Below are 25,473 nucleotides of genomic sequence, written 5' to 3' on the forward strand. Positions count from 1 at the left end.
GGGCACTGTGAATGATTGTAAAGCTGGGAAAGTTGTAAACTTGTCGACTATAAATAAGAAATGTTTTACAGTAGCTCAGCAGCACACATCTAAGAAAAACACAAGAGGTTTATTTCTATCAATTTCCTTAGTTTTTAAAAAAAAAAAAAGTTTTGTTATCCTTATGGATTAAAAACAGAAAATGCTGGAAATACACAAGACTATCAGCAACTGAAGAGAAGACAGATGAGTATTCTGATTCTGGTTCTCAAACTCAGAGTCCAACCTAAAATATTAGCTTGTCTTTTTTGCTGACTAGTTTATTGTGTATTCCAGCATTTCATTTTTATTTTAGAGTTTCAGTATTCAACATTTTTCTTTTTATCTCCATTATTCTTGTTGTGCTCTTCTTCCCTAAAGGATCTTCTAAATGCAACAGTTTGCAAGTCTGTGATGTGGCTAAAGTGAGATGAACAAATATACTGCAATCACATTTACTGTTGCAGGGGTTGGTAGGATGCATTTTATTTCAGTGCATTTGCAGAGATTCTGACTGAGCAAGAGCTTGCGCCTGCAGATAAATAATACCAGGCGGGAAACGCAGCGGGAGAGAGAAAAAGAGAATGAAGGAAAAACAGATAATTTACTTAGTGAAGGTACTGTTCCTCTTTCATATTACAGGTAGAGTAAGTATTCATTTGATGTGCCGATACCATATATAGCAGACAGAAATTATGGAGGATGCTCTGTTCCCTGCTATCCTTTCACATCTACAGTCAGCAGGAAAGAACTTGTATTTCTGTAACACCTTTCATATCCTCAGAATGTCCCAAAGTGCATCACAGTCAATGAATTACTCTTGAAATATAATCACTGTTACTTTGTAGGCAAACAAAGCAGCCAATTTTGGCATAGTAAGATCCCATGAACAGCAATAAGATGTATGACAAGTTTATCTGCTTTGATGAAGGAATGTTGATCAGGATACTGGGAAAAAGCGACATCGGATTTCTTACATTCACCTAAACAGGCAAAATTGGCCTTGGTTTATTGTCTCATTGGAAAGATGGCACTTCTAAAAACACAGCACTCCCTCTGAGCTGCACTGGTTGGTCAACCTAGAATACGTGTTAGGGTTAGATTATGTACTCAAATCCTGGAGTGAGGCCTACAACCTTCGGACCCAGAGGCGTGAATGTCACCACTGAGCCAAACTGACAAGTAAGGACCTGACTCTTGTATATCATAGTATAGAACCATTTCAATGCTTTAAAAAAACATTTGTTTTCAGTTCATATATGTGGTAAATAGTCTTTTTGCTGGCAGTCATAGGTAGAATTTAAGTGTGGCAGTGCTCAACTTGCTTATGCTACCATGGAAAATTAAAATTATTTTAACAGCAAAGATACTTATTTCAAAGATTACATTTTCAGGTGAGGTCAGGAGTTTGCACAGTGCATTAAAGTAATTTTATTTTCTGCAATTTACATTTCTGAACTAGGTTTCCATATTTAGGTTTTATTCATTTTACCCAATTTTGTGGAAATTATATTTTAAATTATTAAATATTTGGGAAAATTATTCATCCTTATGTTAGAAATGAAAGACATAAAAAAGAAAATAAATAAATTTAAATGGTAAATTTAAATGAAACAAAATGAGAAAAGGTAGTTAGCCATTAACCCTATTCCTTCCAATGAATCATACACTGCCAAAGCTACCACACTCCCAACATGCTTAAACTCCTGAAGTAGGTCAATAATCACAGGTCTATCCAGATATAGCTTATTTATTTACTCTGTACTTTTCTTCTTACCTTTCTTTTTCTTCCTCATTCTAGTTCTGTGCTTTTAACTGTTAGATTACTTCTAAGTTGCTAGCCTACTACATTATATGCGTTTCTATATAATAAGATAATAGGGCATATTGTAACTGCGTGACATTTTAACATTTTGTTTGAAAAACATGATTTGTGCCACAATATTTTGAAATAGCTAATCAATGTCTGGATAGTATACAAATGTCGTTATAGCAAGTACTGAAAGTGGGGGGACGAGAGGGGTCTGTAGACCTGGGAATGGACAATAGACTCCCATGGCTGAATAGTAATCAGAGATGGAAAATTCCCTCCATTATTTCTTATTCTGACATATTGAGAAGTTTTTCTTAAAATAAGTACTTTGTTACATATACTTCAAACATTGGCTTAAATGACTGATGATTAAGTAATTAAAATTGACCACAACGTTAAAGAAAAAGATATGCCTCCACAATTTCACTGATGAAACTTAATTAGCAATTAAGATAACATTGCCCATTCTGTGTACAGTATCTTTATTCATCCATTCTGTTAAACAAGGTCAAAAAAAGCCAAACATGCATGAATTATAATAAATTACCATACCTGATGTAGCGCTAAGTATTGACTTGCTGAAACTGGATCAAATTGGCCAAAACATTCAACCATGTCGAGACTAGCTGCTGCTAAGATATTAGTAAGCTTGCTGTTTAGTGCCAGATTCATAGACTGGATCAAAACTTCACTGGCATGAGCCAGGTACACCCGAGCTATGGCTCGTTCTTTCTTTAAAATGAACAGGAAACAAGACACGAGTTAACAAATTCAAACTTAATTCTGTTCAGGTGAAATATACTTATGAAAATATTACAAAACCCTACAATGTGGCAAAGCAAATTTAAAAAATGATTAGAATTTTAGCATATATAATCATGATAAGGTTAGATGAAGAGGGGTGGGAGAATGCTTCTGTAGAGCATAAACACCGGCATTGACCAGTTGGGCCAAAAGGCCTGTTTCTGTACTGTACATTCTATGTAATCAGAACAATAAAATTTAGGTCTACAGAAGCTAGGGCTTTCTAATGCACTACTCTCACACCACTGACTAAATACTGTGTTCAGTTCTGGTCACTAGGCCAAAAAAGGACATATGTGCATTGTAAAGTGTACAGAAAAGAGAAACAAGACTGATCCCATGTGTAAAGGGTGAGCAAAAGGCAAAGATTAGAGAAGCTCAAGGTTTACAGTGTAGAAAGAAGATGTAAGAAATCACACAACACCAGGTTATAGTCCAACAGCTTTATTTGAAATCACAAGCTTTCGGAGCGCTGCTCCTTCTTCAGGTGAAGTGGAGAAATGCATAAAGACACAGCTTATAGAAAGAAGATGGCCAAGGAATGACCTTGGCAAAATACATAATATTAAATAGTAAAGATAGGGGGCTAAAAATTGAGTAGCGCCCCAAGCTAACTTCGCCGGGGCGCTACTTTTAGCACCCCAGAAAAGTTAGCGCCCCCGCGCCAGAAATTGAGTGGTTGCGCCCCAAGAGAGAAGCGGGGCACTACTAGAAGCGCCCCACATCCCTCTTGGGGCACTGCGAGTCAATATCACGGCGCTATGTGCTGCAGCATTGCACGCCTTCCTTCCCTTCTTAGAGGGGAGGGGCCTTGCGCAGCGTGACCCGGGGCCCAGCTGGGCTCCTGGGGATCGGGAGTGCCGGCAAAAGAGCCCGGAGCCTGGCACTCAAGTGAAGTGCCGGGCTCTTGGAGCGCAGCCGGCACTCTGCTGGCGGGGGGGGGGGGCCTTCAGGAGGCCAGGGACGGGAGCACAGGCAGTTGCTGGCAGGCAGCCAGCAACAAAAATGGCCGCCCCACACCTCTCCTTTAAATAGCGCCTCCCCCGCTGCAGGTAGGCCCCCCTGACCCCGTTGGTATTAGCGTCCGGCGGTAATTCAGGGGCGCTCCCGAAGATCACGGCCAGGGCGCGAGCGGGGCGTTGTTCATGGCGATGACGTCATCGCCGGCGGCGCAGCGCCACGGGGCGCTACCGGTTAGCACCGCCGCTAACCTCCCACTGAATTTTGCGGGAAGTGTGGGCGGCGTTGCGCCCGGGCGCTAGTTGCTTTGCGCCCTGTTAGCGTCCTCTTAGGGCACTAACGGGAGGCACAAAGCAACTCAATTTTTCCCCCAGGGTAAATTCAGAATATTACTTTAAAGTAAGTGAGGAACACAGGACCAGAACACATAAATTTAAATTCATAAAAAATAAATTTCAAACTGATATTAGGCAGTGCATCTTTACTCAAAGAATGATAAATGCTCAGCCAGGTGGGGTAGTAGAGATAAAAATATTGGGCATGTTCAAAATATAATTGGATGCTCAGATAGGAGTTAGAGTAATAGAATGATGAGCTTTAGTGAGCTTTCTAGTCCCTGAATTTTCTTACATTCTTAATTAACCGGTAATTGAATTAAAGTAGCTGTTACCTTAAGTTGTGTAGCCTTTTCAGCACATTTTACTAGCTGCTGAGTCGAAAGCTGCAAATCTGCAGGCTCATGTTTTGATTCAACTTGTTCATTTTCTTCCTGAGCTGTGAGCTCTAAATCTGCGTGCTCATACGTTGATTCAACTTGTTCACTTTCTCCTCTAAATTTTTCTTGCTTTGACAGGCCATCTTTATTTTCCTCCAGATCATGCTAAAAAATATGAACATTAACAAAAAATACAGTACTTTAAATAGTATAAATCTACAATTACAAAGAAATATTAGATATTGGAGTTGAATTTTATGCCATTGTGGAATAAGGCAATTTTTAACACAAATGAAGTACAAACCATACAGCAAGTTAAAATTCCACAGGAGGTCGGTTGGTCTTTTAAAAAAATTATTCATTCTCGGGATATGGGCATCGCTGGAATGCCCGGCATTTAGTGTTGTTGGAGCTGCACGCATCCAGACAAGTGGAGAGTATTCCATCACACTCCTGATTTCTGCCTTGTTCAGGGTAGGGAGGCTCTGGGGAGTCAGGAGGTGAGCCATTCGCTGCAGAATACCCAGCCTCTGACCTGCTGTAGTAGCCATGGCATTTAAGTGGCTGGCCCAGCTGAGTTTTTGAGACTCAAAAGCAGCTTTTAACTGAACATTCTGTTAATAATTACTTGACACACCAGTCTGGTTGACCATACATCAGCCTCAGCCAGTACAAAGCATGCGGCTTTGCTCTCCAGTCTTCCAGGTTGCACAAATGCCCCATTACAAATGACAAAGTTATGTGGCACACTGCAGATGCTGCTGAACTTGGATGTTTCGTTTGGGCCATGCAGTGTGACCCCACCACACATGTCCAGATGTCAGAAGTGCAACTTAATATGCCGATCGTATGTTCCACTAAAATTTTGGTGGAGGCATCATTTTATTTTCTCTTGACCTTGGTGTGGGGTTTCTGAGTGATGTTAATAGCAGCAAATGGTAGGCCTGGTGCCCCAACAGCCAAGTGTCCATTGTACCTAATATTCCTTCAAATAATGAACTCCTGCAAGATAAAAGTATATCTTTCAATCACCTTCATTATTTTGTTGTAGTGGCCCGACACCACCAGGGCATGAGTCACACTGAATTCTTTGTGATTTGTAAGTGCCGCATGATGCCGAGTGCCATCAATGAGGCCCTGCACTTTTGGGAACCCAGCCAGCTGGTAGAAGTACAGTACTGTGTCCTCTCGCATTGTCCCCTGCTTTACATTAGCAAAGTGACATGCATGTTGTCTGTAGCAAACAAGGCTTTAGTGCTTGATGCACCAGTGGACTGACGTTTGACTGACTTGGCAAATATGGCTTGAAATGATCTGGCGAGATAAAAATTCAATGCAATGATGACTTTGACCACAATGAAGAGGACTGCTCCTGTACTGGATGTGGGCTTTGGGCACAACTCGGTGACAAGCCTCTTTGCTGAAGCTTCTATGTTGAAGGCAGTTCTCTTCAGACATGTAAAGCCCTGAGCCTCCCGCAGGTGGGCACCAAATACCTGAGTTGCAAATACTCCTGCTTTTCTTTCTTCCGCAGAAGTTCCTCTTCCTTCTCCAGATAAAGGACAATCTTTGGCAGACACAATGGAATGTCCAGACTGAGCATTGTGCTTGCAGCCTCAGGGCAACTGACGGCAGCAAAAATATTGCTGTTGGAGATATGTGCCAAAGGAATGTTGAACTGCAGAAAATCAGCAGCAATCAGCACAAAAAGAATGTACTAGCTATACTGCAGTTTGCCAGTTCAAAAACAGTCAAAATGCAAATCTCAAAAATAAGGCAACCTAGTTTTAAACATTGGAGATAACAACAGAAAATGCTGGAAAACCTCAGCAGGCCAGGCAGGCAACATCCGTGGAGAGAAATTAGAATCGACGTTTCGGGTCTAACCCTTTTTCAAAACTGGAAAGGAAATGAAATAGATCGAAAGGCAGGGCTGGGGAGGGAACAAAAGAAATGAATAGACATTAAGAGTTATTCAAAACGAGACGAGATGGTGATAGGACTAGTAAAGCGACAAAAGACGGCTCAGATTAGGTGTGAAATGTACTGGCAGAATGAGAGACAGCTGCCATGAAAAAAAAAGGGGGGAAGGGAAACCCAAAACAAAGGGGTGGAAAAAAATTTTTTTAGTAAAAATGTGATAGGGGCCGAGGTTATGATCTGAAATTGTTGAACTCGATATTGAGTCCGGAAGGCTGCAAAGTGCCTAATCGGAAGATGAGGTGCTGTTCCTCGAGTTTACGTTGAGCTTCCGTGAAACAATGCAAGAGGCCAAGGACGGTGAGGTCCGAGTGGGAATGGAGCGGTGAATTGAAATGACAGGCGACCGGAAGCTCGGGGTCACCCTTACGGACTGAACGGAGGTGTTCCGCAAAAATTTTGCTATCGTATTTAAACATTGGAGTCCTGATTCAAACAGCCTGAAGGCCTCCCTACACCTGTTTTATATGGGCATTAAGCAAATCAGAAACAGCATTGAAGGCGGCTACAGGAACAATTTACATTCATTTGCATAATTTTGTTGAATCTATTAAGGCCAGAACACACACCCGAGTGTTATTTTGGCTAAAGGGTGAAAACAGGCGCTAAATGGGTGCTGTGTGAATGAGACACGCCTGTTTGAAAGTCTGGGTTTAGCACACAATTTTGGTCCTAATTGCTGATTACCATAATTTGAATTTGCCTTGAGGTGCTAAACCAGACACCTGCAGGTTTAGCACTGAAGTGTTGATTAGACGCAATTTTTGTGGAGCAGTATATGTGGGCTCTTCGCACCCATTTCCACTGAAGGTGTGGAGTGCTCTGGCTGGCACACAGTGGCATGTTGCAGGATGGCTCAGGGGCCGAGGGAAAGGGCGTACAAGTTCTCAGACACGGCACTGGAGGTCCTGGTGGAGGAGGTCCAGAGGAGATGGGATTTCCTGTACCCGCAGAGGGGGAAGGACGCCACCTTGCTCTCCTGTCCTTTCTCTCCTGCAGCAGCTGGTGCTGCTCTGCCTGGTCTCATGTCCTCCTCCCAGATCAAGGGGGATCCTTAGCAAGATGCCCATGACCAAGCACTTCCTTTCTCCTGGTGACTCCTATGAGTCGTCCAATAAGGTGTAGTAGCACAGTACTTGCTCTTTTTAGGTGAATTCCTCAGAGAATTTCCAGAATAAATGTTGCTAAAGTGTTGGTGAAGTCTTAACAAACGGGGAATTATGGACCGGTAAGCCTGACATCATTAGTGGGGAAAATGCTAGAGTCCAATGTAAAAATAGCAGAGCACTTGGAAAACAGTGACAGGATCGGACAAATTCAACATGGATTTACAAAAGGTAAATCATGCTTGACTAATTTACTGGAATTATTTGAAGATGTAACTGGTAGAATAGATAGGGAAGAACCAGTGGATGTGGTGTATTTGGACATTCAGAAGGCTTTTGATAAGGTCCCACATAAGAGATTGGCGTGCAAAGTTAAAGCACATGGGATTGGGGGTAAGGTACTGACTTGGACAGAGAACTGGTTGGCAGACAGGAAGTAAAGAGTTGGAATAAACGGGTCTTTTTCCGAGTGGCAGGCAGTGACTAATGGGGTACCGCAGGGATCGGTGCTAGGACCTCAGCTATTCACAATATATATTAATGATCTAGACAAGGGAACTAGATGTAATATCTCCAAGTTTGCAGACAACACAAAGCTGGATGGGCGTGTGTGCTGTGAGGAGGATGCAGTGAAACTCCAGTACGATTTGGACAAGTTGGGTGATTGGGCAGATGCATGGCAGATGCAGTATAACGTGGATAAATGCGAGGTTATCCACTTTGGTGGCAAAAACAGGAAGACAGATTATCTGAACGGCAATAGATTGGGAAAAGGGGAAGTGCAACGAGACCTGGGTGTCCTTCTGCAGCAGTCTCTGAGGGTAAACATGCAGGTGCAGCAGGCGGTTAAGAAGGCAAATGGTATGTTGGCCTTCATAGCGAGAGGATTTGAGTACAGGAGCAAGGATGTCTTGCTGCAGCTGTACAGGGCCTTGGTGAGACCACACCTTGAGTATTGTGTGCAGTTTTGGTTGCCTTATCTGAGGCATGATGTTCTTGCCATGGAGGGAGTGCAGCAAAGATTCACCAGACTGATACTTGGGATGGCAAGAATGATGTATGAAAAGAGATTGGGTCAATTAATCTTATATTCGCTAGGGTTTAGAAGAATGAGAGGGGATCTCATTGAAACGTATAAAATTCTAACAGGACTAGACAGACTAGATGCAGGAAGGATGTTCCCAATGGCGGAGAGTCCAGATCCAGGGGTCACAGTCTAAGGATAAGGGGTAAGCCATTTAGGACTGAGATGAGGAGGAATTCCTTCACCCAGAGAGTGGTGAACCTGTGGAATTTTCTACCACAGAAGGCAGTTGAGGCCAACTTATTAAATACTAGCTGGGGGAGCCCAGCGGTGCCGAGGCTTTTTGAGGGCATGTTGTTGTTGGAAGAGAGAGAGGGAGCGACTGGGGGGAAGAGAGAGAGGGAAGGAGAGAGAGAGAGAGAGAGGGAATGAGAGAGAGGGAAGGAGAGAGAGAGAGGGAAGGAGAGAGAGAGAGGGAAGGAGAGAGAGAGAGAGGGAAGGAGAGAGAGAGAGAGAGAGAGAGGGGGAAGGAGAGAGAGAGAGAGGGGGAAGGAGAGAGAGAGAGATGGAAGGAAAGAGAGAGAGAGATGGAAGGAGAGAGAGAGAGATGGAAGGAGAGAGAGAGAGGGAAGGAGAGAGAGGGAAAGAGAGGGAAGGAGAGAGAGACAGAGAGAGAGAGGGAAGGAGAGAGAGAGAGGGAAGGAGAGAGAGAGGGAAGGAGAGAGAGAGAGAGATTGGGAGTGTGAGAGAGAGAGATTAGGAGTGTGAGAGAGAGAGAGATTGGGAGTGTGAGAGAGAGAGAGATTGGGAGTGAGAGAGAGAGAGAGAGACTGGGAGTGAGAGAGCGAGAGATTGGGAGTGTGAGAGAGAGAGATTGGGAGTGTGAGGGAGAGAGAGATTGGGAGTGAGAGAGAGAGAGATTGGGAGTGTGAGAGAGAGAGAGATTGGGAGTGTGAGAGAGAGAGAGATTGGGAGTGAGAGAGAGAGAGAGAGAGAGAGACTGGGAGTGAGAGAGAGAGAGACTGGGAGTGTGAGAGAGATTGGGAGTGTGAGAGAGAGAGAGATTGGGAGTGAGAGAGAGAGAGATTGGGAGTGTGAGAGAGAGAGAGATTGGGAGTGTGAGAGAGAGAGAGAGAGAGAGAGAGAGAGAGAGACTGGGAGTGAGAGAGAGAGAGATTGGGAGTGTGAGAGAGAGAGATTGGGAGTGTGAGAGAGAGAGAGATTGGGAGTGTGAGAGAGAGAGATTGGGAGTGTGAGAGAGAGAGAGATTAGGAGTGTGAGAGAGAGATTGAGAGTGAGAGAGAGAGAGATTGGGAGTGTGAGAGAGAGAGAGATTGGGAATGTGAGAGAGAGAGAGATTGGGAGTGTGAGAGAGAGATTGGGAGTGTGAGAGAGAGACTGGGAGTGTGAGAGAGAGACTGGGAGTGTGAGAGAGAGATTGGGAGTGTGAGAGAGAGAGAGATTGAGAGTGTGAGAGAGAGAGAGATTGGGAGCGTGAGAGAGAGAGAGATTGGGAGTGTGAGAGAGAGAGAGAGAGATTGGGAGTGTGAGAGAGAGAGAGATTGGGAGTGTGAGAGAGAGAGAGATTGGGAGTGAGAGAGAGAGAGAGATTGGGAGTGTGAGAGAGAGAGAGATTGGGAGTGTGAGAGAGAGAGAGATTGGGAGTGTGTGAGAGAGATTGGGAGTGTGAGAGAGAGAGAGATTGGGAGTGTGAGAGAGAGAGAGAGATTGGGAGTGAGAGTGAGAGATTGGGAGTGTGAGAGAGAGAGAGATTGGGAGTGTGAGAGAGAGAGAGAGAGATTGGGAGTGTGAGAGAGAGAGAGATTGGGAGTGTGAGAGAGAGAGATTGGGAGTGAGAGAGAGAGAGAGAGATTGGGAGTGTGAGAGAGAGAGAGATTGGGAGTGTGAGAGAGAGAGAGATTGGGAGTGTGAGAGAGAGATTGGGAGTGTGAGAGAGAGAGATTGGGAGTGTGAGAGAGAGATTGGGAGTGTGAGAGAGAGAGAGAGATTGGGAGTGTGAGAGAGAGAGAGAGATTGGGAGTGTGAGAGAGAGAGATTGGGAGTGTGAGAGAGAGAGAGAGAGATTGGGAGTGTGAGAGAGAGAGAGATTGGGAGTATGAGAGAGAGAGATTGGGAGTGAGAGAGAGAGAGAGATTGGGAGTGTGAGAGATGATGTGCCTCAATTATTCCGAGACTCGAAGTTAGCAGAACAAAAGTAAGGCTTTTATTAACTTAGAACATAACACGTAAACTAGAGAGATGTCTTCCTTCAGGAGGCTGATGCCTGACTGACTTAGATTACAAAGGAGCCAGGTATGGGCGGAGCCCTGCACACAACCAATTCCAGCACATTCCAATACATAATACATGAGGACTGGGGGAAGGGAAAAGACACAGAAAGCAGGCAGTTACAAGACACAGAAAACAGGCAGTGATGAATGGAATATATTTCATCACATTCACCCCTTCTATAGATTTAGTCTGTTCGGGGGTTTGATAGTCCTCTGTGACCGACGTGGCTGTTGTGGTGCCGCGGGTGTCGGCTGGGTGTCCCCGGTAGCCTCCTGGGTCTCTGCCGGGGGTGCCGCCGGGGTTGTTGAAGGGGTAGTTGGTGGGGGTGCCGTTGGTCGATGTTCTTCCGGGGGTGGTGGAAGAGTAGTGGGTGGGTAAGGGTTGCTGTGATCGTCGTCGCTGCTATTGCCGTGGTTGTTGTCGATGCCGGCCGGGGCGACGTCTTTTATGGACACGGTGTCCTCCCTTCCGCCGGCGTGCCGGACATATGCGTATTGGGGGTTGGCGTGGAGTAGGTGTACTGGCTCCACGAGAGGGTCCATCTTGTGGCCCCTCACATGCCTTCGCACGAGTACCGGACCTGGGGTGGAGAGCCATGACGGCATGGATACGCCTGAGGTGGATTTCCGAGGAAAGACAAACATTCGTTCATGAGGCGTGGCATTAGTGGCCGTACACAATAGCGACCGTATCGAATGGAGCACATCCGAGAGGACTTCCTGCCAGCGGGAGATAGGGAGGCCCTTGGTCCTTAGAGCTAGAGTGACTGCTTTCCACACTGTCCCGTTCTCTCGCTCCACCTGGCCGTTACCCCGGGGGTTGTAGCTGGTGGTACGGCTCGTGGCGATCCCCTTGGACAGCATGTACTGGCGTAGCTCTTCACTCATGAAGGACGCCCCCCTATCCGTGTGGATATAGCTCAGCATACCGAACAGGCAGAACAGGCTGTTGAGGCATTTAATGACCGTGGCGCTGGTCATGTCTGGGCAGGGGAAGGCGAATGGGAAACGGGAGTATTCGTCCACAATGTTCAGGAAGTAAACATTGCGGTCGACGGACGGGAGGGGGCCCTTGAAATCTAAGCTGAGCCGCTCGAAGGGCCGTGTAGCTTTGATTAAGTGGGCTCTATCTGGGCGGTAGAACCGAGGCTTGCACTCAGCGCAAGTGCGGCAGTTCCTGGTCAGAGACCGAACTTCCTCAATCGAGTAGGGTAAGTTACGGGACTTTATGAAGTGGAACAGCCGCGTGACCCCTGGGTGGCAGAGGTCGTTGTGGAGGGTCTGTAGCCGATCCTCGGTGGCGCTGGCACACATCCCTCGTGAGAGGGCGTCAGGGGATTCGTTAAGGGCCCCTGGCCGGTAAATGATGTCGTACTCGAAAGTGGAGAGCTCGATCCGCCACCTAAGAATCTTATCATTTTTAATCTTCCCCCTCTGTTTATTGTTGAACATAAACGCTACCGATCGCTGGTCGGTAAGTAGGGTGAAGCGTTTGCCGGCTAGGTAGTGGCGCCAGTGGCGCACTGCCTCCACGATGGCTTGGGCCTCCTTTTCCACGGAGGAGTGTCTGATCTCGGGGCCTTGGAGGGTCCTCGAGAAGAAAGCTACGGGCCGCCCCGCCTGGTTGAGGGTGGCCGCCAAGGCGAAGTCGGACGCATCACTTTCCACTTGAAATGGAGTGTTCTCGTCCACTGCCTGTAGCGTGGCCCGCTCAATATCCTGCTTAATGCTTTTGAAGGCGGCGTGGGCCTCAGCAGAGAGCGGAAAAGAGGATGCTTTCAAGAGGGGGCGGGCTTTGTCGGAGTAGTTGGGGACCCATTGGGAATAGTAAGAAAATAACCCCAGGCACCTTTTCAGGGCTTTGGGAGTGTTGGGCAGGGGCAGCTCCCGTAGGGGGCGCAATCGGTCGGGGTCTGGTCCGATTTCCCCATTCTCCACCACGCTGCCCAGTATGCAGAGGCGCGTGGTGTTGAAAACGCACTTGTCCTCGTTATAGGTGAGGTTGAGTTTTTGTGCGGTTTTCAGGAACCTCTCGAGGTTCGAGTCGTGATCCTGCTGGTTGTGACCGCAGATGGTGACGTTGTCGAGGTAGGGGAAGGTTGCCTGCAAGTGGTGGTCATCGACCATGCGATCCATCTCCCTCTGAAAGACCGAGACCCCGTTCGTCACCCCAAAGGGGACTCTGAGGAATTGGTAGAGGCGTCCGTTCGCCTCGAAGGCGGTGTACGGGCGGTCCTCTGGTCTGATAGGGAGCTGGTGGTACGCTGACTTGAGGTCGATGGTGGAGAACACCCGGTATTGGGCGATTTGGTTCACCATTTCTGATATGCGGGGTAGCGGGTAGGCGTCTAGTAGGGTGTACCTGTTGATCGTTTGACTATAGTCGATCACCATCCGTTTCTTCTCGCTACCCCTTACCACTACCACTTGGGCGCGCCACGGGCTGTTGCTGTGTTCAATAATGCGCTCTTTCAGGAGCCTGTCTACCTCGGTCGCGATAAACCGCCTGTCCTCCCAGCTGTACCTCCTGCTTTTGGTCGCTATTGGCCGGCAGTTAGGGGTAAGGTTCGCGAATAGCGAAGGCGGCTTTACCTTCAGGGTAGCCAGACCGCACACTGTGAGGGGCGGCTGGGACCCACCGTACTTGAGCGTGATGCTTTGGTGGTTGCACTGGAAATCCAAACCCAAGATCACGCTCGCACATAGATTCTTCATGATTAATACTTTAAAATTATCATACACAGTTCCGTTAACGCACAATTGTACCGTGCAGTAACCCAGAATGGTCGATGTCTGGGTTTTATCGGCCATAGAGATGGTACCCTGAGCAGGGACCACCTTTAGGGAGAGTTGTTGTGCCAGTTCAGGGTGGATAAAACTCTCCGTGCTTCCACTGTCAATTAAGCATTTAACCCGGCACCCGTTTACCTCGATGTCCACCATTGATTTGGATAGCGGATGCGGCCTGGTCTGGTCCACTGTGACCGATGCCACTGTAGGGCCCTGATCGAGACAAGATGGCGTCCACGCTGTCTGCTCATAAGATGGCGGACCCCACGAGGTCGGGCAAGATGGCGTCCAAGATGGCCGCTCCCACGGCGCACACGCGGCGGTGGCGGGTTTTCCGGCGGTTGGTTTTCCGGCGGGGTTCCCTCTGCACACCTTCCCGAAGTGCCCCTTCTTACCGCACTTAAAGCAGGTGGTGCCTTTCGCCGGGCACAGGTTTCTGGTGTGCTTTGGCTGCCCGCAGAAGTAGCAGTTGGGTCCTTGACGCGTCACGGCTGTCGTAGGGCTTCTGGGGGGAGAGCTGGGCCCCGCCGGTGTCGGGCTGCTGGGCGGGGAAGATGCCTTCCAAGATGGCGGCGCCCTCGGCGCACACGTGGCGGCATGGGCGGCGCGGGCTGAAGAGTAGGCGTTCGAGTTTCTCTGGGCCATCTCCAGGGACCGCGCGGTGTCCGCAGCCTGTTTCAGGTCCAACTCCGTTTTTTCCAGCAGTCTTTGCCGGATGTGAGTGGAGCTGAGGCCTGTGATAAAGGCATCGCGAACAAGCTCGTCGGTGTACACTGCGGCTTTTACATCTCGGCACTTACAGTCCTTGCCAAGCTTTTTCAGGATGCTTAGGAACTCCTCCACCGATTCCCCAGGTCGCTGTGCGCGAGTAGCGAGTAGATGCCTAGCATACACCTCATTCGTAGGCTGCTGGTAATGCGCCTTTAAGGTGTTGCAGGCGGCCAGGTACGTATCGGCGTCTTGGATGAGGGGGTAAACCCGGTGGCTTACCCAATTCCGTAGCATTCCGAGTCTCATCTTCGCAGTGTCTGTAGCGTCTTTGACGGCTGCGGAATTGTCCAGGAAGAATTCCATACAGTCAAACCAGTGTCCGAAGCGTGCTGATGCGTCCGGAGCATGTTGATCCAAATCCAAACGTTCGGGTTTCAGGAGTTGATCCATAGTGTTGAAAATTAAGTTAATAAAATTGATGTGCCTCAATTATTCCGAGACTCGAAGTTAGCAGAGCAAAAGTAAGGCTTTTATTAACTTAGAACATAACACATAAACTAGAGAGATGTCTTCCTTCAGGAGGCTGATGCCTGACTGACTTAGATTACAAAGGAGCCAGGTATGGGCGGAGCCCTGCACACAACCAATTCCAGCACATTCCGATACATAATACATGAGGACTGGGGGAAGGGAAAAGACACAGAAAGCAGGCAGTTACAAGACACAGAAAACAGGCAGTGATGAATGGAATATATTTCATCACAAGAGAGAGATTGGAAGTGTGAGAGAGAGAGATTGGGAGTGTGAGAGAGAGAGATTGGGAGTGTGTGAGAGAGAGAGATTGGGAGTGTGAGAGAGAGAGAGATTGGGAGTGTGAGAGAGAGAGAGATTGGGAGTGTGAGAGAGGGAGAGACTGGGAGTGACAGAGAGAGAGAGATTGGGAGTGTGAGAGAGAGAGAGAGAGATTGGGAGTGTGAGAGAGAGAGAGAGATTGGGAGTGTCAGAGAGAGAGATTGGGAGTGTGAGAGAGAGAGAGATTGGGAGTGTCAGAGAGATTGGGAGTGTGTGAGAGAGAGATTGGGAGTGTGAGAGAGAGAGAGATTGGGAGTGAGAGAGAGAGAGAGAGAGAGATTGGGAGTGTGAGAGAGAGAGATTGGGAGTGTGAGAGAGAGAGATTGGGAGTGTGAGAGAGAGAGATTGGGAATGTGAGAGAGAGAGATTGGGAGGGTGAGAGAGAGAGACTGGGGGGAGAGAGAGAGATACTGAGGGGGAGAGAGAGCGACTGAGGGGGAGAGAGAGAGAGATGTGGAGAGAGAGAGGGAGAGATTGAGGAGATAGAGAGAGAGAGACTGAGGGGGGAGAGAGAGAGCGACTGAGGGGGAGAGAGGGAGACTGGGGGAGAGAGAGATGGGGGAGAGAAAGAGAGAGAGCAGAGAGACGGGGGGAGAGAGAGGAGAGAGACTGGGGAAAGAGAGAGAGAGAATGGGGAGAGAGAGAGAGAGAGAGAGACTGAGGGGGAGAGAGAGAGACTGGGGGGGAGAGAGACGGGGAGAGAGAGAGAGAGACTGGGGGAGAGAGAGAGAGATGGACGAAGGGAGAGAGATACTGGGGAGAGAGAGAGAGACTGGGGAGCTAGAGAGAGAGAGCGAGAGAGCAACGGGGGAGAGAGAGAGACCGGGGGGTGGGGGGGAGAGAGAGAGAGAGACTGAGGGGAGAGAGAGAGAGATGGGGAGAGAGAGAGACTTGGGGGAGAGGGAGAGAGTGGAGGGAGAGGGAGAGAGTGGGGGAGAGAGAGAGAGAGAGACTGGGGGGAGAGGGAGAGAGTTGGGGAGAGAGAGAAACTGGGGGGAGAGAGAGACTGGGGGAGAGAAAGATTGGAGGGGAGAGAGAGAGAGAGACTGGGGGGAGAGAGAGACTGGAGGAGAGAGAGAGAGACTGGGGGGAGAGAGAGAGACTGGGGGGGAGAGAGAGAGACTGGGGGGGAGAGAGAGAGACTGGGGGGGAGAGAGAGAGACTGGGGGGGAGAGAGAGAGACTGGGGGGGAGAGAGAGAGACTGGGGGGGAGAGAGAGAGACTGGGGGGGAGAGAGAGAGACTGGGGGGGAGAGAGAGGGACTGGGGGGGAGAGAGAGGGACTGGGGGGGAGAGAGAGGGACTGGGGGGGAGAGAGAGGGACTGGGGGGGAGAGAGAGGGACTGGGGGGGAGAGAGAGAGACTGGGGGGGAGAGAGAGACTGGGGGGGAGAGAGAGCGACTGGGGGGGAAGAGAGAGCGACTGGGGGGGAAGAGAGAGCGACTGGGGGGGAAGAGAGAGCGACTGGGGGGGAAGAGAGAGCGACTGGGGGGGAAGAGAGAGCGACTGGGGGGGAAGAGAGAGCGACTGGGGGGGAAGAGAGAGCGACTGGGGGGGAAGAGAGAGCGACTGGGGGGGAAGAGAGAGCGACTGGGGGGGAAGAGAGAGCGACTGGGGGGGAAGAGAGAGCGACTGGGGGGGAAGAGAGAGCGACTGGGGGGGAAGAGAGAGCGACTGGGGGGGAAGAGAGAGCGACTGGGGGGGAAGAGAGAGCGACTGGGGGGGAAGAGAGAGCGACTGTGGGTGGAGAGAGAGCGACTGTGGGTGGAGAGAGAGCGACTGTGGAGGGAGAGAGAGCGACTGTGGGGGGAGAGAGAGCGACTGTGGGGGGAGAGAGAGCGACTGTGGGGGGAGAGAGCGACTGTGGGGGGAGGAAGATCGACTGTGGGGGGACAGAGAGCGACTGTGGGGGGGAGAGAGAGCGACTGTGGGGGGGAGAGAGAGCGACTGTGGGGGGGAGAGAGCGACTGTGGGGGGGAGAGAGAGCGACTGTGGGGGGGAGAGAGAGCGACTGTGGGGGGGAGAGAGAGCGACTGGGGGGGAGAGAGAGAGACTGGGGGGGAGAGGGAGAGACTGGGGGGGAGAGAGAGAGACTGGGGGGGAGAAAGAGAGACTGGGGGGGGAGAGAGAGAGACTGGGGGGGAGAGAGAGAGACTGGGGGGGAGAGAGAGAGACTGGGGGGGAGAGAGAGAGACTGGGGGGGAGAGAGAGAGACTGGGGGGGAGAGAGAGAGACTGGGGGGGAGAGAGAGAGACTGGGGGGGAGAGAGAGAGACTGGGGGGAGAGAGAGCGACTGCGGTGGGGAGAGAGAGCGACTGCGGGGGGGAGAGAGAGCGACTGCGGGGGGGGAGAGAGAGCGACTGCGGGGGGGAGAGAGAGCGACTGTGGGGGGGAGAGAGAGCGACTGGGGGGGAGAGAGAGAGACTGGGGGGGAGAGAGAGAGACTGGGGGGGAGAGAGAGAGACTGGGGGGGAGAGAGAGAGACTGGGGGGGAGAGAGAGAGACTGGGGGGGAGAGAGAGCGACTGTGGGGAGAGAGAGCGACTGTGGGGGGAGAGAGCGACTGTGGGGGGAGGAAGATCGACTGTGGGGGGACAGAGAGCGACTGTGGGGGGGAGAGAGAGCGACTGGGGGGGGGAGAGAGAGCGACTGTGGGGGGGAGAGAGAGCGACTGTGGGGGGGAGAGAGAGCGACTGTGGGGGGGAGAGAGAGCGACTGTGGGGGGGAGAGAGAGCGACTGGGGGGGAGAGAGAGAGACTGGGGGGGAGAAAGAGAGACTGGGGGGGAGAGAGAGAGACTGGGGGGGAGAGAGAGAGACTGGGGGGGAGAAAGAGAGACTGGGGGGGGAGAGAGAGAGACTGGGGGGGAGAGAGAGAGACTGGGGGGGAGAGAGAGAGACTGGGGGGGAGAGAGAGAGACTGGGGGGGAGAGAGAGAGACTGGGGGGGAGAGAGAGAGACTGGGGGGGAGAGAGAGAGACTGGGGGGAGAGAGAGCGACTGCGGTGGGGAGAGAGAGCGACTGCGGGGGGGAGAGAGAGCGACTGCGGGGGGGAGAGAGAGCGACTGCGGGGGGGAGAGAGAGCGACTGGGGGGGAGAGAGAGCGACTGGGGGGGAGAGAGAGAGACTGGGGGGGAGAGAGAGAGACTGGGGGGGAGAGAGAGAGACTGGGGGGGAGAGAGAGAGACTGGGGGGGAGAGAGAGAGACTGGGGGGGAGAGAGAGAGACTGGGGGGAGAGAGAGAGACTGGGGGGGAGAGAGAGAGACTGGGGGGGAGAGAGAGAGACTGGGGGGAGAGAGAGAGACTGGGGGGAGAGAGAGAGACTGGGGGGAGAGAGAGAGACTGGGGGGGAGAGAGAGAGACTGGGGGGGAGAGAGAGAGACTGGGGGGGGAGAGAGAGAGACTGGGGGGGAGAGAGAGAGACTGGGGGGGAGAGAGAGAGACTGGGGGGGAGAGAGAGAGACTGGGGGGGAGAGAGAGAGACTGGGGGGAGAGAGAGAGACTGGGGGGAGAGAGAGAGACTGGGGGGAGAGAGAGAGACTGGGGGGAGAGAGAGAGACTGGGGGGAGAGACAGAGACTGGGGGGAGAGACAGAGACTGGGGGGAGAGACAGAGACTGGGGGGGGAGAGAGAGAGACTGGGGGGAGAGAGAGAGACTGGGGGGAGAGAGAGAGACTGGGGGGAGAGAGAGAGACTGGGGGGAGAGAGACTGGGGGGAGAGAGAGAGAAACTGGGGGGAGAGAGAGTGCGACTGAGGGGGGAGAGAGAGAGACGGGGAGAGAGAGAGAGAGAACGGGGAGATAGAGAGAGAGAGACTGAGGGGGAGAGAGAGAGACTGGGGGAGAGAGAGAGAGACTGGGAGAGAGAGAGAGAGACTGGGAGAGAAGAGAGAGAGAGAGACTGGGGGGGAAGAGAGAGAGAGAGACTGGGGGGAAGAGAGAGGAGAGAGACGGGGGAAGAGAGAGGAGAGAGACTGGGGGGAGAGAGAGAGAGAGACTGGGGGAGAGAGACGGGGGAGAGAGACGGGAGAGAGAGAGAGAGAGAGAGACAGACTGGGAGACAGAAAGAGAGAGAGAGAGCGACTGGGGGGGAAGAGAGAGCGACGGGGGGGGGGGAAGAGAGAGCGACTGGGGGGGGAAGAGAGAGCGACTGGGGGGGAAGAGAGAGCGACTGGGGGGGAAGAGAGAGCGACTGGGGGGGAAGAGAGAGCGACTGGGTGGGAAGAGAGAGCGACTGGGGGGGAAGAGAGAGCGACTGGGGGGGGAAGAGAGAGCGACTGGGGGGGGAAGAGAGAGCGACGGGGGGGGAAGAGAGAGCGACTGGGGGGGAAGAGAGAGCGACTGGGGGGGAAGAGAGAGCGACTGGGGGGGGAAGAGAGAGCGACTGGGGGGGAAGAGAGAGCGACTGGGGGGGAAGAGAGAGCGACTGGGGGGGAAGAGAGAGCGACTGGGGGGGAAGAGAGAGCGACTGGGGGGGGAAGAGAGAGCGACTGGGGGGGAAGAGAGAGCGACTGGGGGGGAAGAGAGAGCGACTGGGGGGGAAGAGAGCGCGACTGGGGGGGAAGAGAGAGCGACTGGGGGGGAAGAGAGAGCGACTGGGGGGAAGAGAGAGCGACTGGGGGGAAGAGAGAGCGACTGGGGGGGAAGAGAGAGCGACTGGGGGGGAAGAGAGAGCGACTGGGGGGGAAGAGAGAGCGACTGGGGGGGGAAGAGAGAGCGACTGGGGGGGAAGAGAGAGCGACTGGGGGGGAAGAGAGAGCGATTGGGGGGGAAGAGAGAGCGACTGGGGGGGAAGAGAGAGCGAGTGGGGGGAAGAGAGCGACTGGGGGGGAAGAGAGAGCGACTGGGGGGGAAGAGAGAGCGACTGGGGGGGAAGAGAGAGCGACTGGGGGGGAAGAGAGAGCGACTGGGGGGGAAGAGAGAGCGACTGGGGGGGAAGAGAGAGCGACTGGGGGGGAAGAGAGAGCGACTGGGGGGGAAGAGAGAGCGACTGGGGGGGAAGAGAGAGCGACTGGGGGGGAAGAGAGAGCGACTGGGGGGGAAGAGAGAGCGACTGGGGGGGAAGAGAGAGCGACTGGGGGGAAGAGAGAGCGACTGGGGGGGAAGAGAGAGCGACTGGGGGGGAAGAGAGAGCGACTGGGGGGGAAGAGAGAGCGACTGGGGGGGAAGAGAGAGCGACTGGGGGGGAAGAGAGAGCGACTGGGGGGGAAGAGAGAGCGACTGGGGGGGAAGAGAGAGCGACTGGGGGGGAAGAGAGAGCGACTGGGGGGAAGAGAGAGAGCGACTGGGGGGAAGAGAGAGAGCGACTGGGGGGAAGAGAGAGAGGGACTGGGGGGAAGAGAGAGAGCGACTGGGGGGAAGAGAGAGCGACTGGGGGGAAGAGAGAGAGCGACTGGGGGAAGAGAGAGAGCGACTGGGGGGAAGAGAGAGAGCGACTGGGGGGAAGAGAGAGAGCGACTGGGGGGAAGAGAGAGAGCGACTGGGGGGAAGAGAGAGAGAGCGACTGGGGGGAAGAGAGAGAGAGCGACTGGGGGGAAGAGAGAGAGCGACTGGGGGGAAGTGAGAGAGCGACTGGGGGGAAGAGAGAGAGCGACTGGGGGGAAGAGAGAGAGCGACTGGGGGGAAGAGAGAGAGCGACTGGGGGGAAGAGAGAGAGCGACTGGGGGGAAGAGAGAGAGCGACTGGGGGGAAGAGAGAGAGCGACTGGGGGGAAGAGAGAGAGCGACTGGGGGGAAGAGAGAGAGCGACTGGGGGGAAGAGAGAGAGCGACTGGGGGGAAGAGAGAGAGCGACTGGGGGGAGAGAGAGAGACTGGGGGGAGAGAGAGAGACTGGGGGGAGAGAGAGAGACTGGGGGGGAGAGAGAGAGACTGGGGGGAGAGAGAGAGACTGGGGGGAGAGACAGAGACTGGGGGGAGAGACAGAGACTGGGGGGAGAGACAGAGACTGGGGGGAGAGACAGAGACTGGGGGGGGAGAGAGAGAGACTGGGGGGAGAGAGAGAGACTGGGGGGAGAGAGAGAGACTGGGGGGAGAGAGAGAGACTGGGGGGAGAGAGACTGGGGGAGAGAGAGAGAAACTGGGGGGAGAGAGAGTGCGACTGAGGGGGGAGAGAGAGAGACGGGGAGAGAGAGAGAGAGAACGGGGAGATAGAGAGAGAGAGACTGAGGGGGAGAGAGAGAGACTGGGGGAGAGAGAGAGAGACTGGGAGAGAGAGAGAGAGACTGGGAGAGAAGAGAGAGAGAGAGACTGGGGGGGAAGAGAGAGAGAGAGACTGGGGGGAAGAGAGAGGAGAGAGACGGGGGAAGAGAGAGGAGAGAGACTGGGGGGAGAGAGAGAGAGAGACTGGGGGAGAGAGACGGGGGAGAGAGACGGGAGAGAGAGAGAGAGAGAGAGACAGACTGGGAGACAGAAAGAGAGAGAGAGAGCGACTGGGGGGGAAGAGAGAGCGACGGGGGGGGGGGGAAGAGAGAGCGACTGGGGGGGGAAGAGAGAGCGACTGGGGGGGAAGAGAGAGCGACTGGGGGGGAAGAGAGAGCGACTGGGGGGGAAGAGAGAGCGACTGGGGGGGAAGAGAGAGCGACTGGGTGGGAAGAGAGAGCGACTGGGGGGAAGAGAGAGCGACTGGGGGGGAAGAGAGAGCGACTGGGGGGGGAAGAGAGAGCGACGGGGGGGGAAGAGAGAGCGACTGGGGGGGAAGAGAGAGCGACTGGGGGGGAAGAGAGAGCGACTGGGGGGGAAGAGAGAGCGACTGGGGGGGGAAGAGAGAGCGACTGGGGGGAAGAGAGAGCGACTGGGGGGGAAGAGAGAGCGACTGGGGGGGGAAGAGAGAGCGACTGGGGGGGAAGAGAGAGCGACTGGGGGGGGAAGAGAGAGCGACTGGGGGGGAAGAGAGAGCGACTGGGGGGGAAGAGAGAGCGACTGGGGGGGAAGAGAGAGCGACTGGGGGGGAAGAGAGAGCGACTGGGGGGGAAGAGAGAGCGACTGGGGGGGAAGAGAGAGCGACTGGGGGGGAAGAGAGAGCGACTGGGGGGAAGAGAGAGCGACTGGGGGGAAGAGAGAGCGACTGGGGGGGAAGAGAGAGCGACTGGGGGGGAAGAGAGAGCGACTGGGGGGGAAGAGAGAGCGACTGGGGGGGGAAGAGACTGAGAGAGCGACTGGGGGGGAAGAGAGAGCGATTGGGGGGGAAGAGAGAGCGACTGGGGGGGAAGAAGAGAGCGACTGGGGGGGAAGAGAGAGCGACTGGGGGGGAGAGAGAGCGACTGGGGGGGAAGAGAGAGCGACTGGGGGGGGAAGAGAGAGCGACTGGGGGGAAGAGAGAGCGACTGGGGGGGAAGAGAGAGCGACTGGGGGGGGAAGAGAGAGCGACTGGGGGGGAAGAGAGAGCGACTGGGGGGGAAGAGAGAGCGACTGGGGGGGAAGAGAGAGCGACTGGGGGGGAAGAGAGAGCGACTGGGGGGAAGAGAGAGCGACTGGGGGGAAGAGAGAGCGACTGGGGGGGAAGAGAGAGCGACTGGGGGGGAAGAGAGAGCGACTGGGGGGAAGAGAGAGCGACTGGGGGGAAGAGAGAGCGACTGGGGGGGAAGAGAGAGCGACTGGGGGGGAAGAGAGAGCGACTGGGGGGGAAGAGAGAGAGCGACTGGGGGGGAAGAGAGAGCGACTGGGGGGGAAGAGAGAGCGACTGGGGGGAAGAGAGAGCGACTGGGGGGGAAGAGAGAGCGACTGGGGGGGAAGAGAGAGCGACTGGGGGGAAGAGAGAGAGCGACTGGGGGGAAGAGAGAGAGCGACTGGGGGGAAGAGAGAGAGCGACTGGGGGGAAGAGAGAGAGCGACTGGGGGGAAGAGAGAGAGCGACTGGGGGGAAGAGAGAGAGCGACTGGGGGGAAGAGAGAGAGCGACTGGGGGGAAGAGAGAGAGCGACTGGGGGGAAGAGAGAGAGCGACTGGGGGGAAGAGAGAGAGCGACTGGGGGGAAGAGAGAGAGCGACTGGGGGGAAGAGAGAGAGCGACTGGGGGGAAGAGAGAGAGAGCGACTGGGGGGAAGAGAGAGAGCGACTGGGGGGAAGAGAGAGAGCGACTGGGGGGAAGAGAGAGAGCGACTGGGGGGGAAGAGAGAGAGCGACTGGGGGGAAGAGAGAGAGCGACTGGGGGGAAGAGAGAGAGCGACTGGGGGGAAGAGAGAGAGCGACTGGGGGGAAGAGAGAGAGCGACTGGGGGGAAGAGAGAGAGCGACTGGGGGGAAGAGAGAGAGCGACTGGGGGGAAGAGAGAGAGCGACTGGGGGAAGAGAGAGAGCGACTGGGGGGAAGAGAGAGAGCGACTGGGGGGAAGAGAGAGAGCGACTGGGGGGAAGAGAGAGAGCGACTGGGGGGAAGAGAGAGAGCGACTGGGGGAAGAGAGAGAGCGACTGGGGGGAAGAGAGAGAGCGACTGGGGGGAAGAGAGAGAGCGACTGGGGGGAAGAGAGAGAGCGACTGGGGGGAAGAGAGAGAGCGACTGGGGGGAAGAGAGAGAGCGACTGGGGGGAAGAGAGAGAGCGACTGGGGGGAAGAGAGAGAGCGACTGGGGGGGAAGAGAGAGAGCGACTGGGGGGAAGAGAGAGAGCGACTGGGGGGAAGAGAGAGAGCGACTGGGGGGAGAGAGAGAGCGACTGGGGGGGAAGAGAGAGAGCGACTGGGGGGAAGAGAGAGCGACTGGGGGGGAAGAGAGAGCGACTGGGGGGGAAGAGAGAGCGACTGGGGGGAAGAGAGAGCGACTGGGGGGGAAGAGAGAGCGACTGGGGGGGAAGAGAGAGCGACTGGGGGGGAAGAGAGAGCGACTGGGGGGGAAGAGAGAGCGACTGGGGGGGAAGAGAGAGCGACTGGGGGGGGAAGAGAGAGCGACTGGGGGGGAAGAGAGAGCGACTGGGGGGGAAGAGAGAGCGACTGGGGGGGAAGAGAGAGCGACTGGGGGGGAAGAGAGAGCGACTGGGGGGGAAGAGAGAGCGACTGGGGGGGAAGAGAGAGCGACTGGGGGGGAAGAGAGAGCGACTGGGGGGGAAGAGAGAGCGACTGGGGGGGAAGAGAGAGCGACTGGGGGGGAAGAGAGAGCGACTGGGGGGGAAGAGAGAGCGACTGGGGGGGAAGAGAGAGCGACTGGGGGGGAAGAGAGAGCGACTGGGGGGGAAGAGAGAGCGACTGGGGGGGAAGAGAGAGCGACTGGGGGGGAAGAGAGAGCGACTGGGGGGAAGAGAGAGCGACTGGGGGGGAAGAGAGAGCGACTGGGGGGGAAGAGAGAGCGACTGGGGGGGAGAGAGAGCGACTGGGGGGGAAGAGAGAGCGACTGGGGGGGAGAGAGAGCGACTGGGGGGGAAGAGAGAGCGACTGGGGGGGGAGAGAGAGCGACTGGGGGGGAGAGAGAGCGACTGGGGGGGAGAGAGAGCGACTGGGGGGGGAGAGAGAGCGACTGTGGGGGGAGAGAGAGCGACTGGGGGGGGAGAGAGAGCGACTGTGGGGGGAGAGAGAGCGACTGTGGGGGGAGAGAGCGACTGTGGGGGGGAGAGAGAGCGACTGTGGGGGGGAGAGAGAGCGACTGTGGGGGGGAGAGAGAGCGACTGTGGGGGGGAGAGAGAGCGACTGTGGGGGGAGAGAGAGCGACTGTGGGGGGGAGAGAGAGCGACTGTGGGGGGGAGAGAGAGCGACTGTGGGGGGGAGAGAGAGCGACTGTGGGGGGGAGAGAGAGCGACTGTGGGGGGAGAGAGAGCGACTGTGGGGGGGAGAGAGAGCGACTGTGGGGGGAGAGAGAGCGACTGTGGGGGGGAGAGAGAGCGACTGTGGGGGGAGAGAGAGCGACTGTGGGGGGAGAGAGAGCGACTGTGGGGGGGAGACGAGAGCGACTGTGGGGGAGAGAGAGCGACTGTGGGGGGAGAGAGAGCGACTGTGGGGGGAGAGAGAGCGACTGTGGGGGGAGAGAGAGCGACTGTGGGGGGAGAGAGAGCGACTGTGGGGGGAGAGAGAGCGACTGTGGGGGGAGAGAGAGCGACTGTGGGGGGGAGAGAGAGCGACTGTGGGGGGAGAGAGAGCGACTGTGGGGGGAGAGAGAGCGACTGTGGGGGGAGAGAGAGCGACTGTGGGGGGAGAGAGAGCGACTGTGGGGGGAGAGAGAGCGACTGTGGGGGGAGAGAGAGCGACTGTGGGGGGAGAGGAGAGCGACTGTGGGGGGAGAGAGAGCGACTGTGGGGGGAGAGAGAGCGACTGTGGGGGGGAGAGAGGGAGAGCGACTGTGGGGGGAGAGAGAGCGACTGTGGGGGAGAGAGAGAGAGCGACTGTGGGGGGAGAGCATGAGAGCGACTGTGGGGGGGGGGAGAGAGCGAGAGAGAGCGACTGGGGGGGAGAGAGAGAGACTGGGGGGGGAGAGGGGAGAGACCTGGGGGGGAGAGAGA

The 25,473-nt window shown here is 54.3% G+C and overlaps 1 protein-coding gene across 2 annotated transcripts in view; it reads right to left on the reverse strand.

The window, feature by feature from the left end:
* The window catches only part of cfap46 (cilia and flagella associated protein 46), a 575,305-nt gene that overhangs the window by 197,045 nt on the left and 352,787 nt on the right, over nt 1-25,473 (reverse strand). For both annotated transcript variants that reach the window (XM_085994743.1, XM_085994742.1), the window contains 2 exons: nt 4,266-4,475; nt 2,384-2,563 (listed from right to left, as the gene is read on the reverse strand). In XM_085994743.1, the coding sequence (XP_085850869.1) occupies nt 2,384-2,563; nt 4,266-4,475 (390 nt within the window). The remainder of the gene's footprint in view (nt 1-2,383; nt 2,564-4,265; nt 4,476-25,473) is intronic.

Source organism: Somniosus microcephalus, chromosome 8 (assembly GCF_052327205.1).
Source record: "Somniosus microcephalus isolate GS21.2 chromosome 8, FLI_Smic_1.0, whole genome shotgun sequence".
Lineage (NCBI taxonomy): Eukaryota > Metazoa > Chordata > Chondrichthyes > Squaliformes > Somniosidae > Somniosus > Somniosus microcephalus.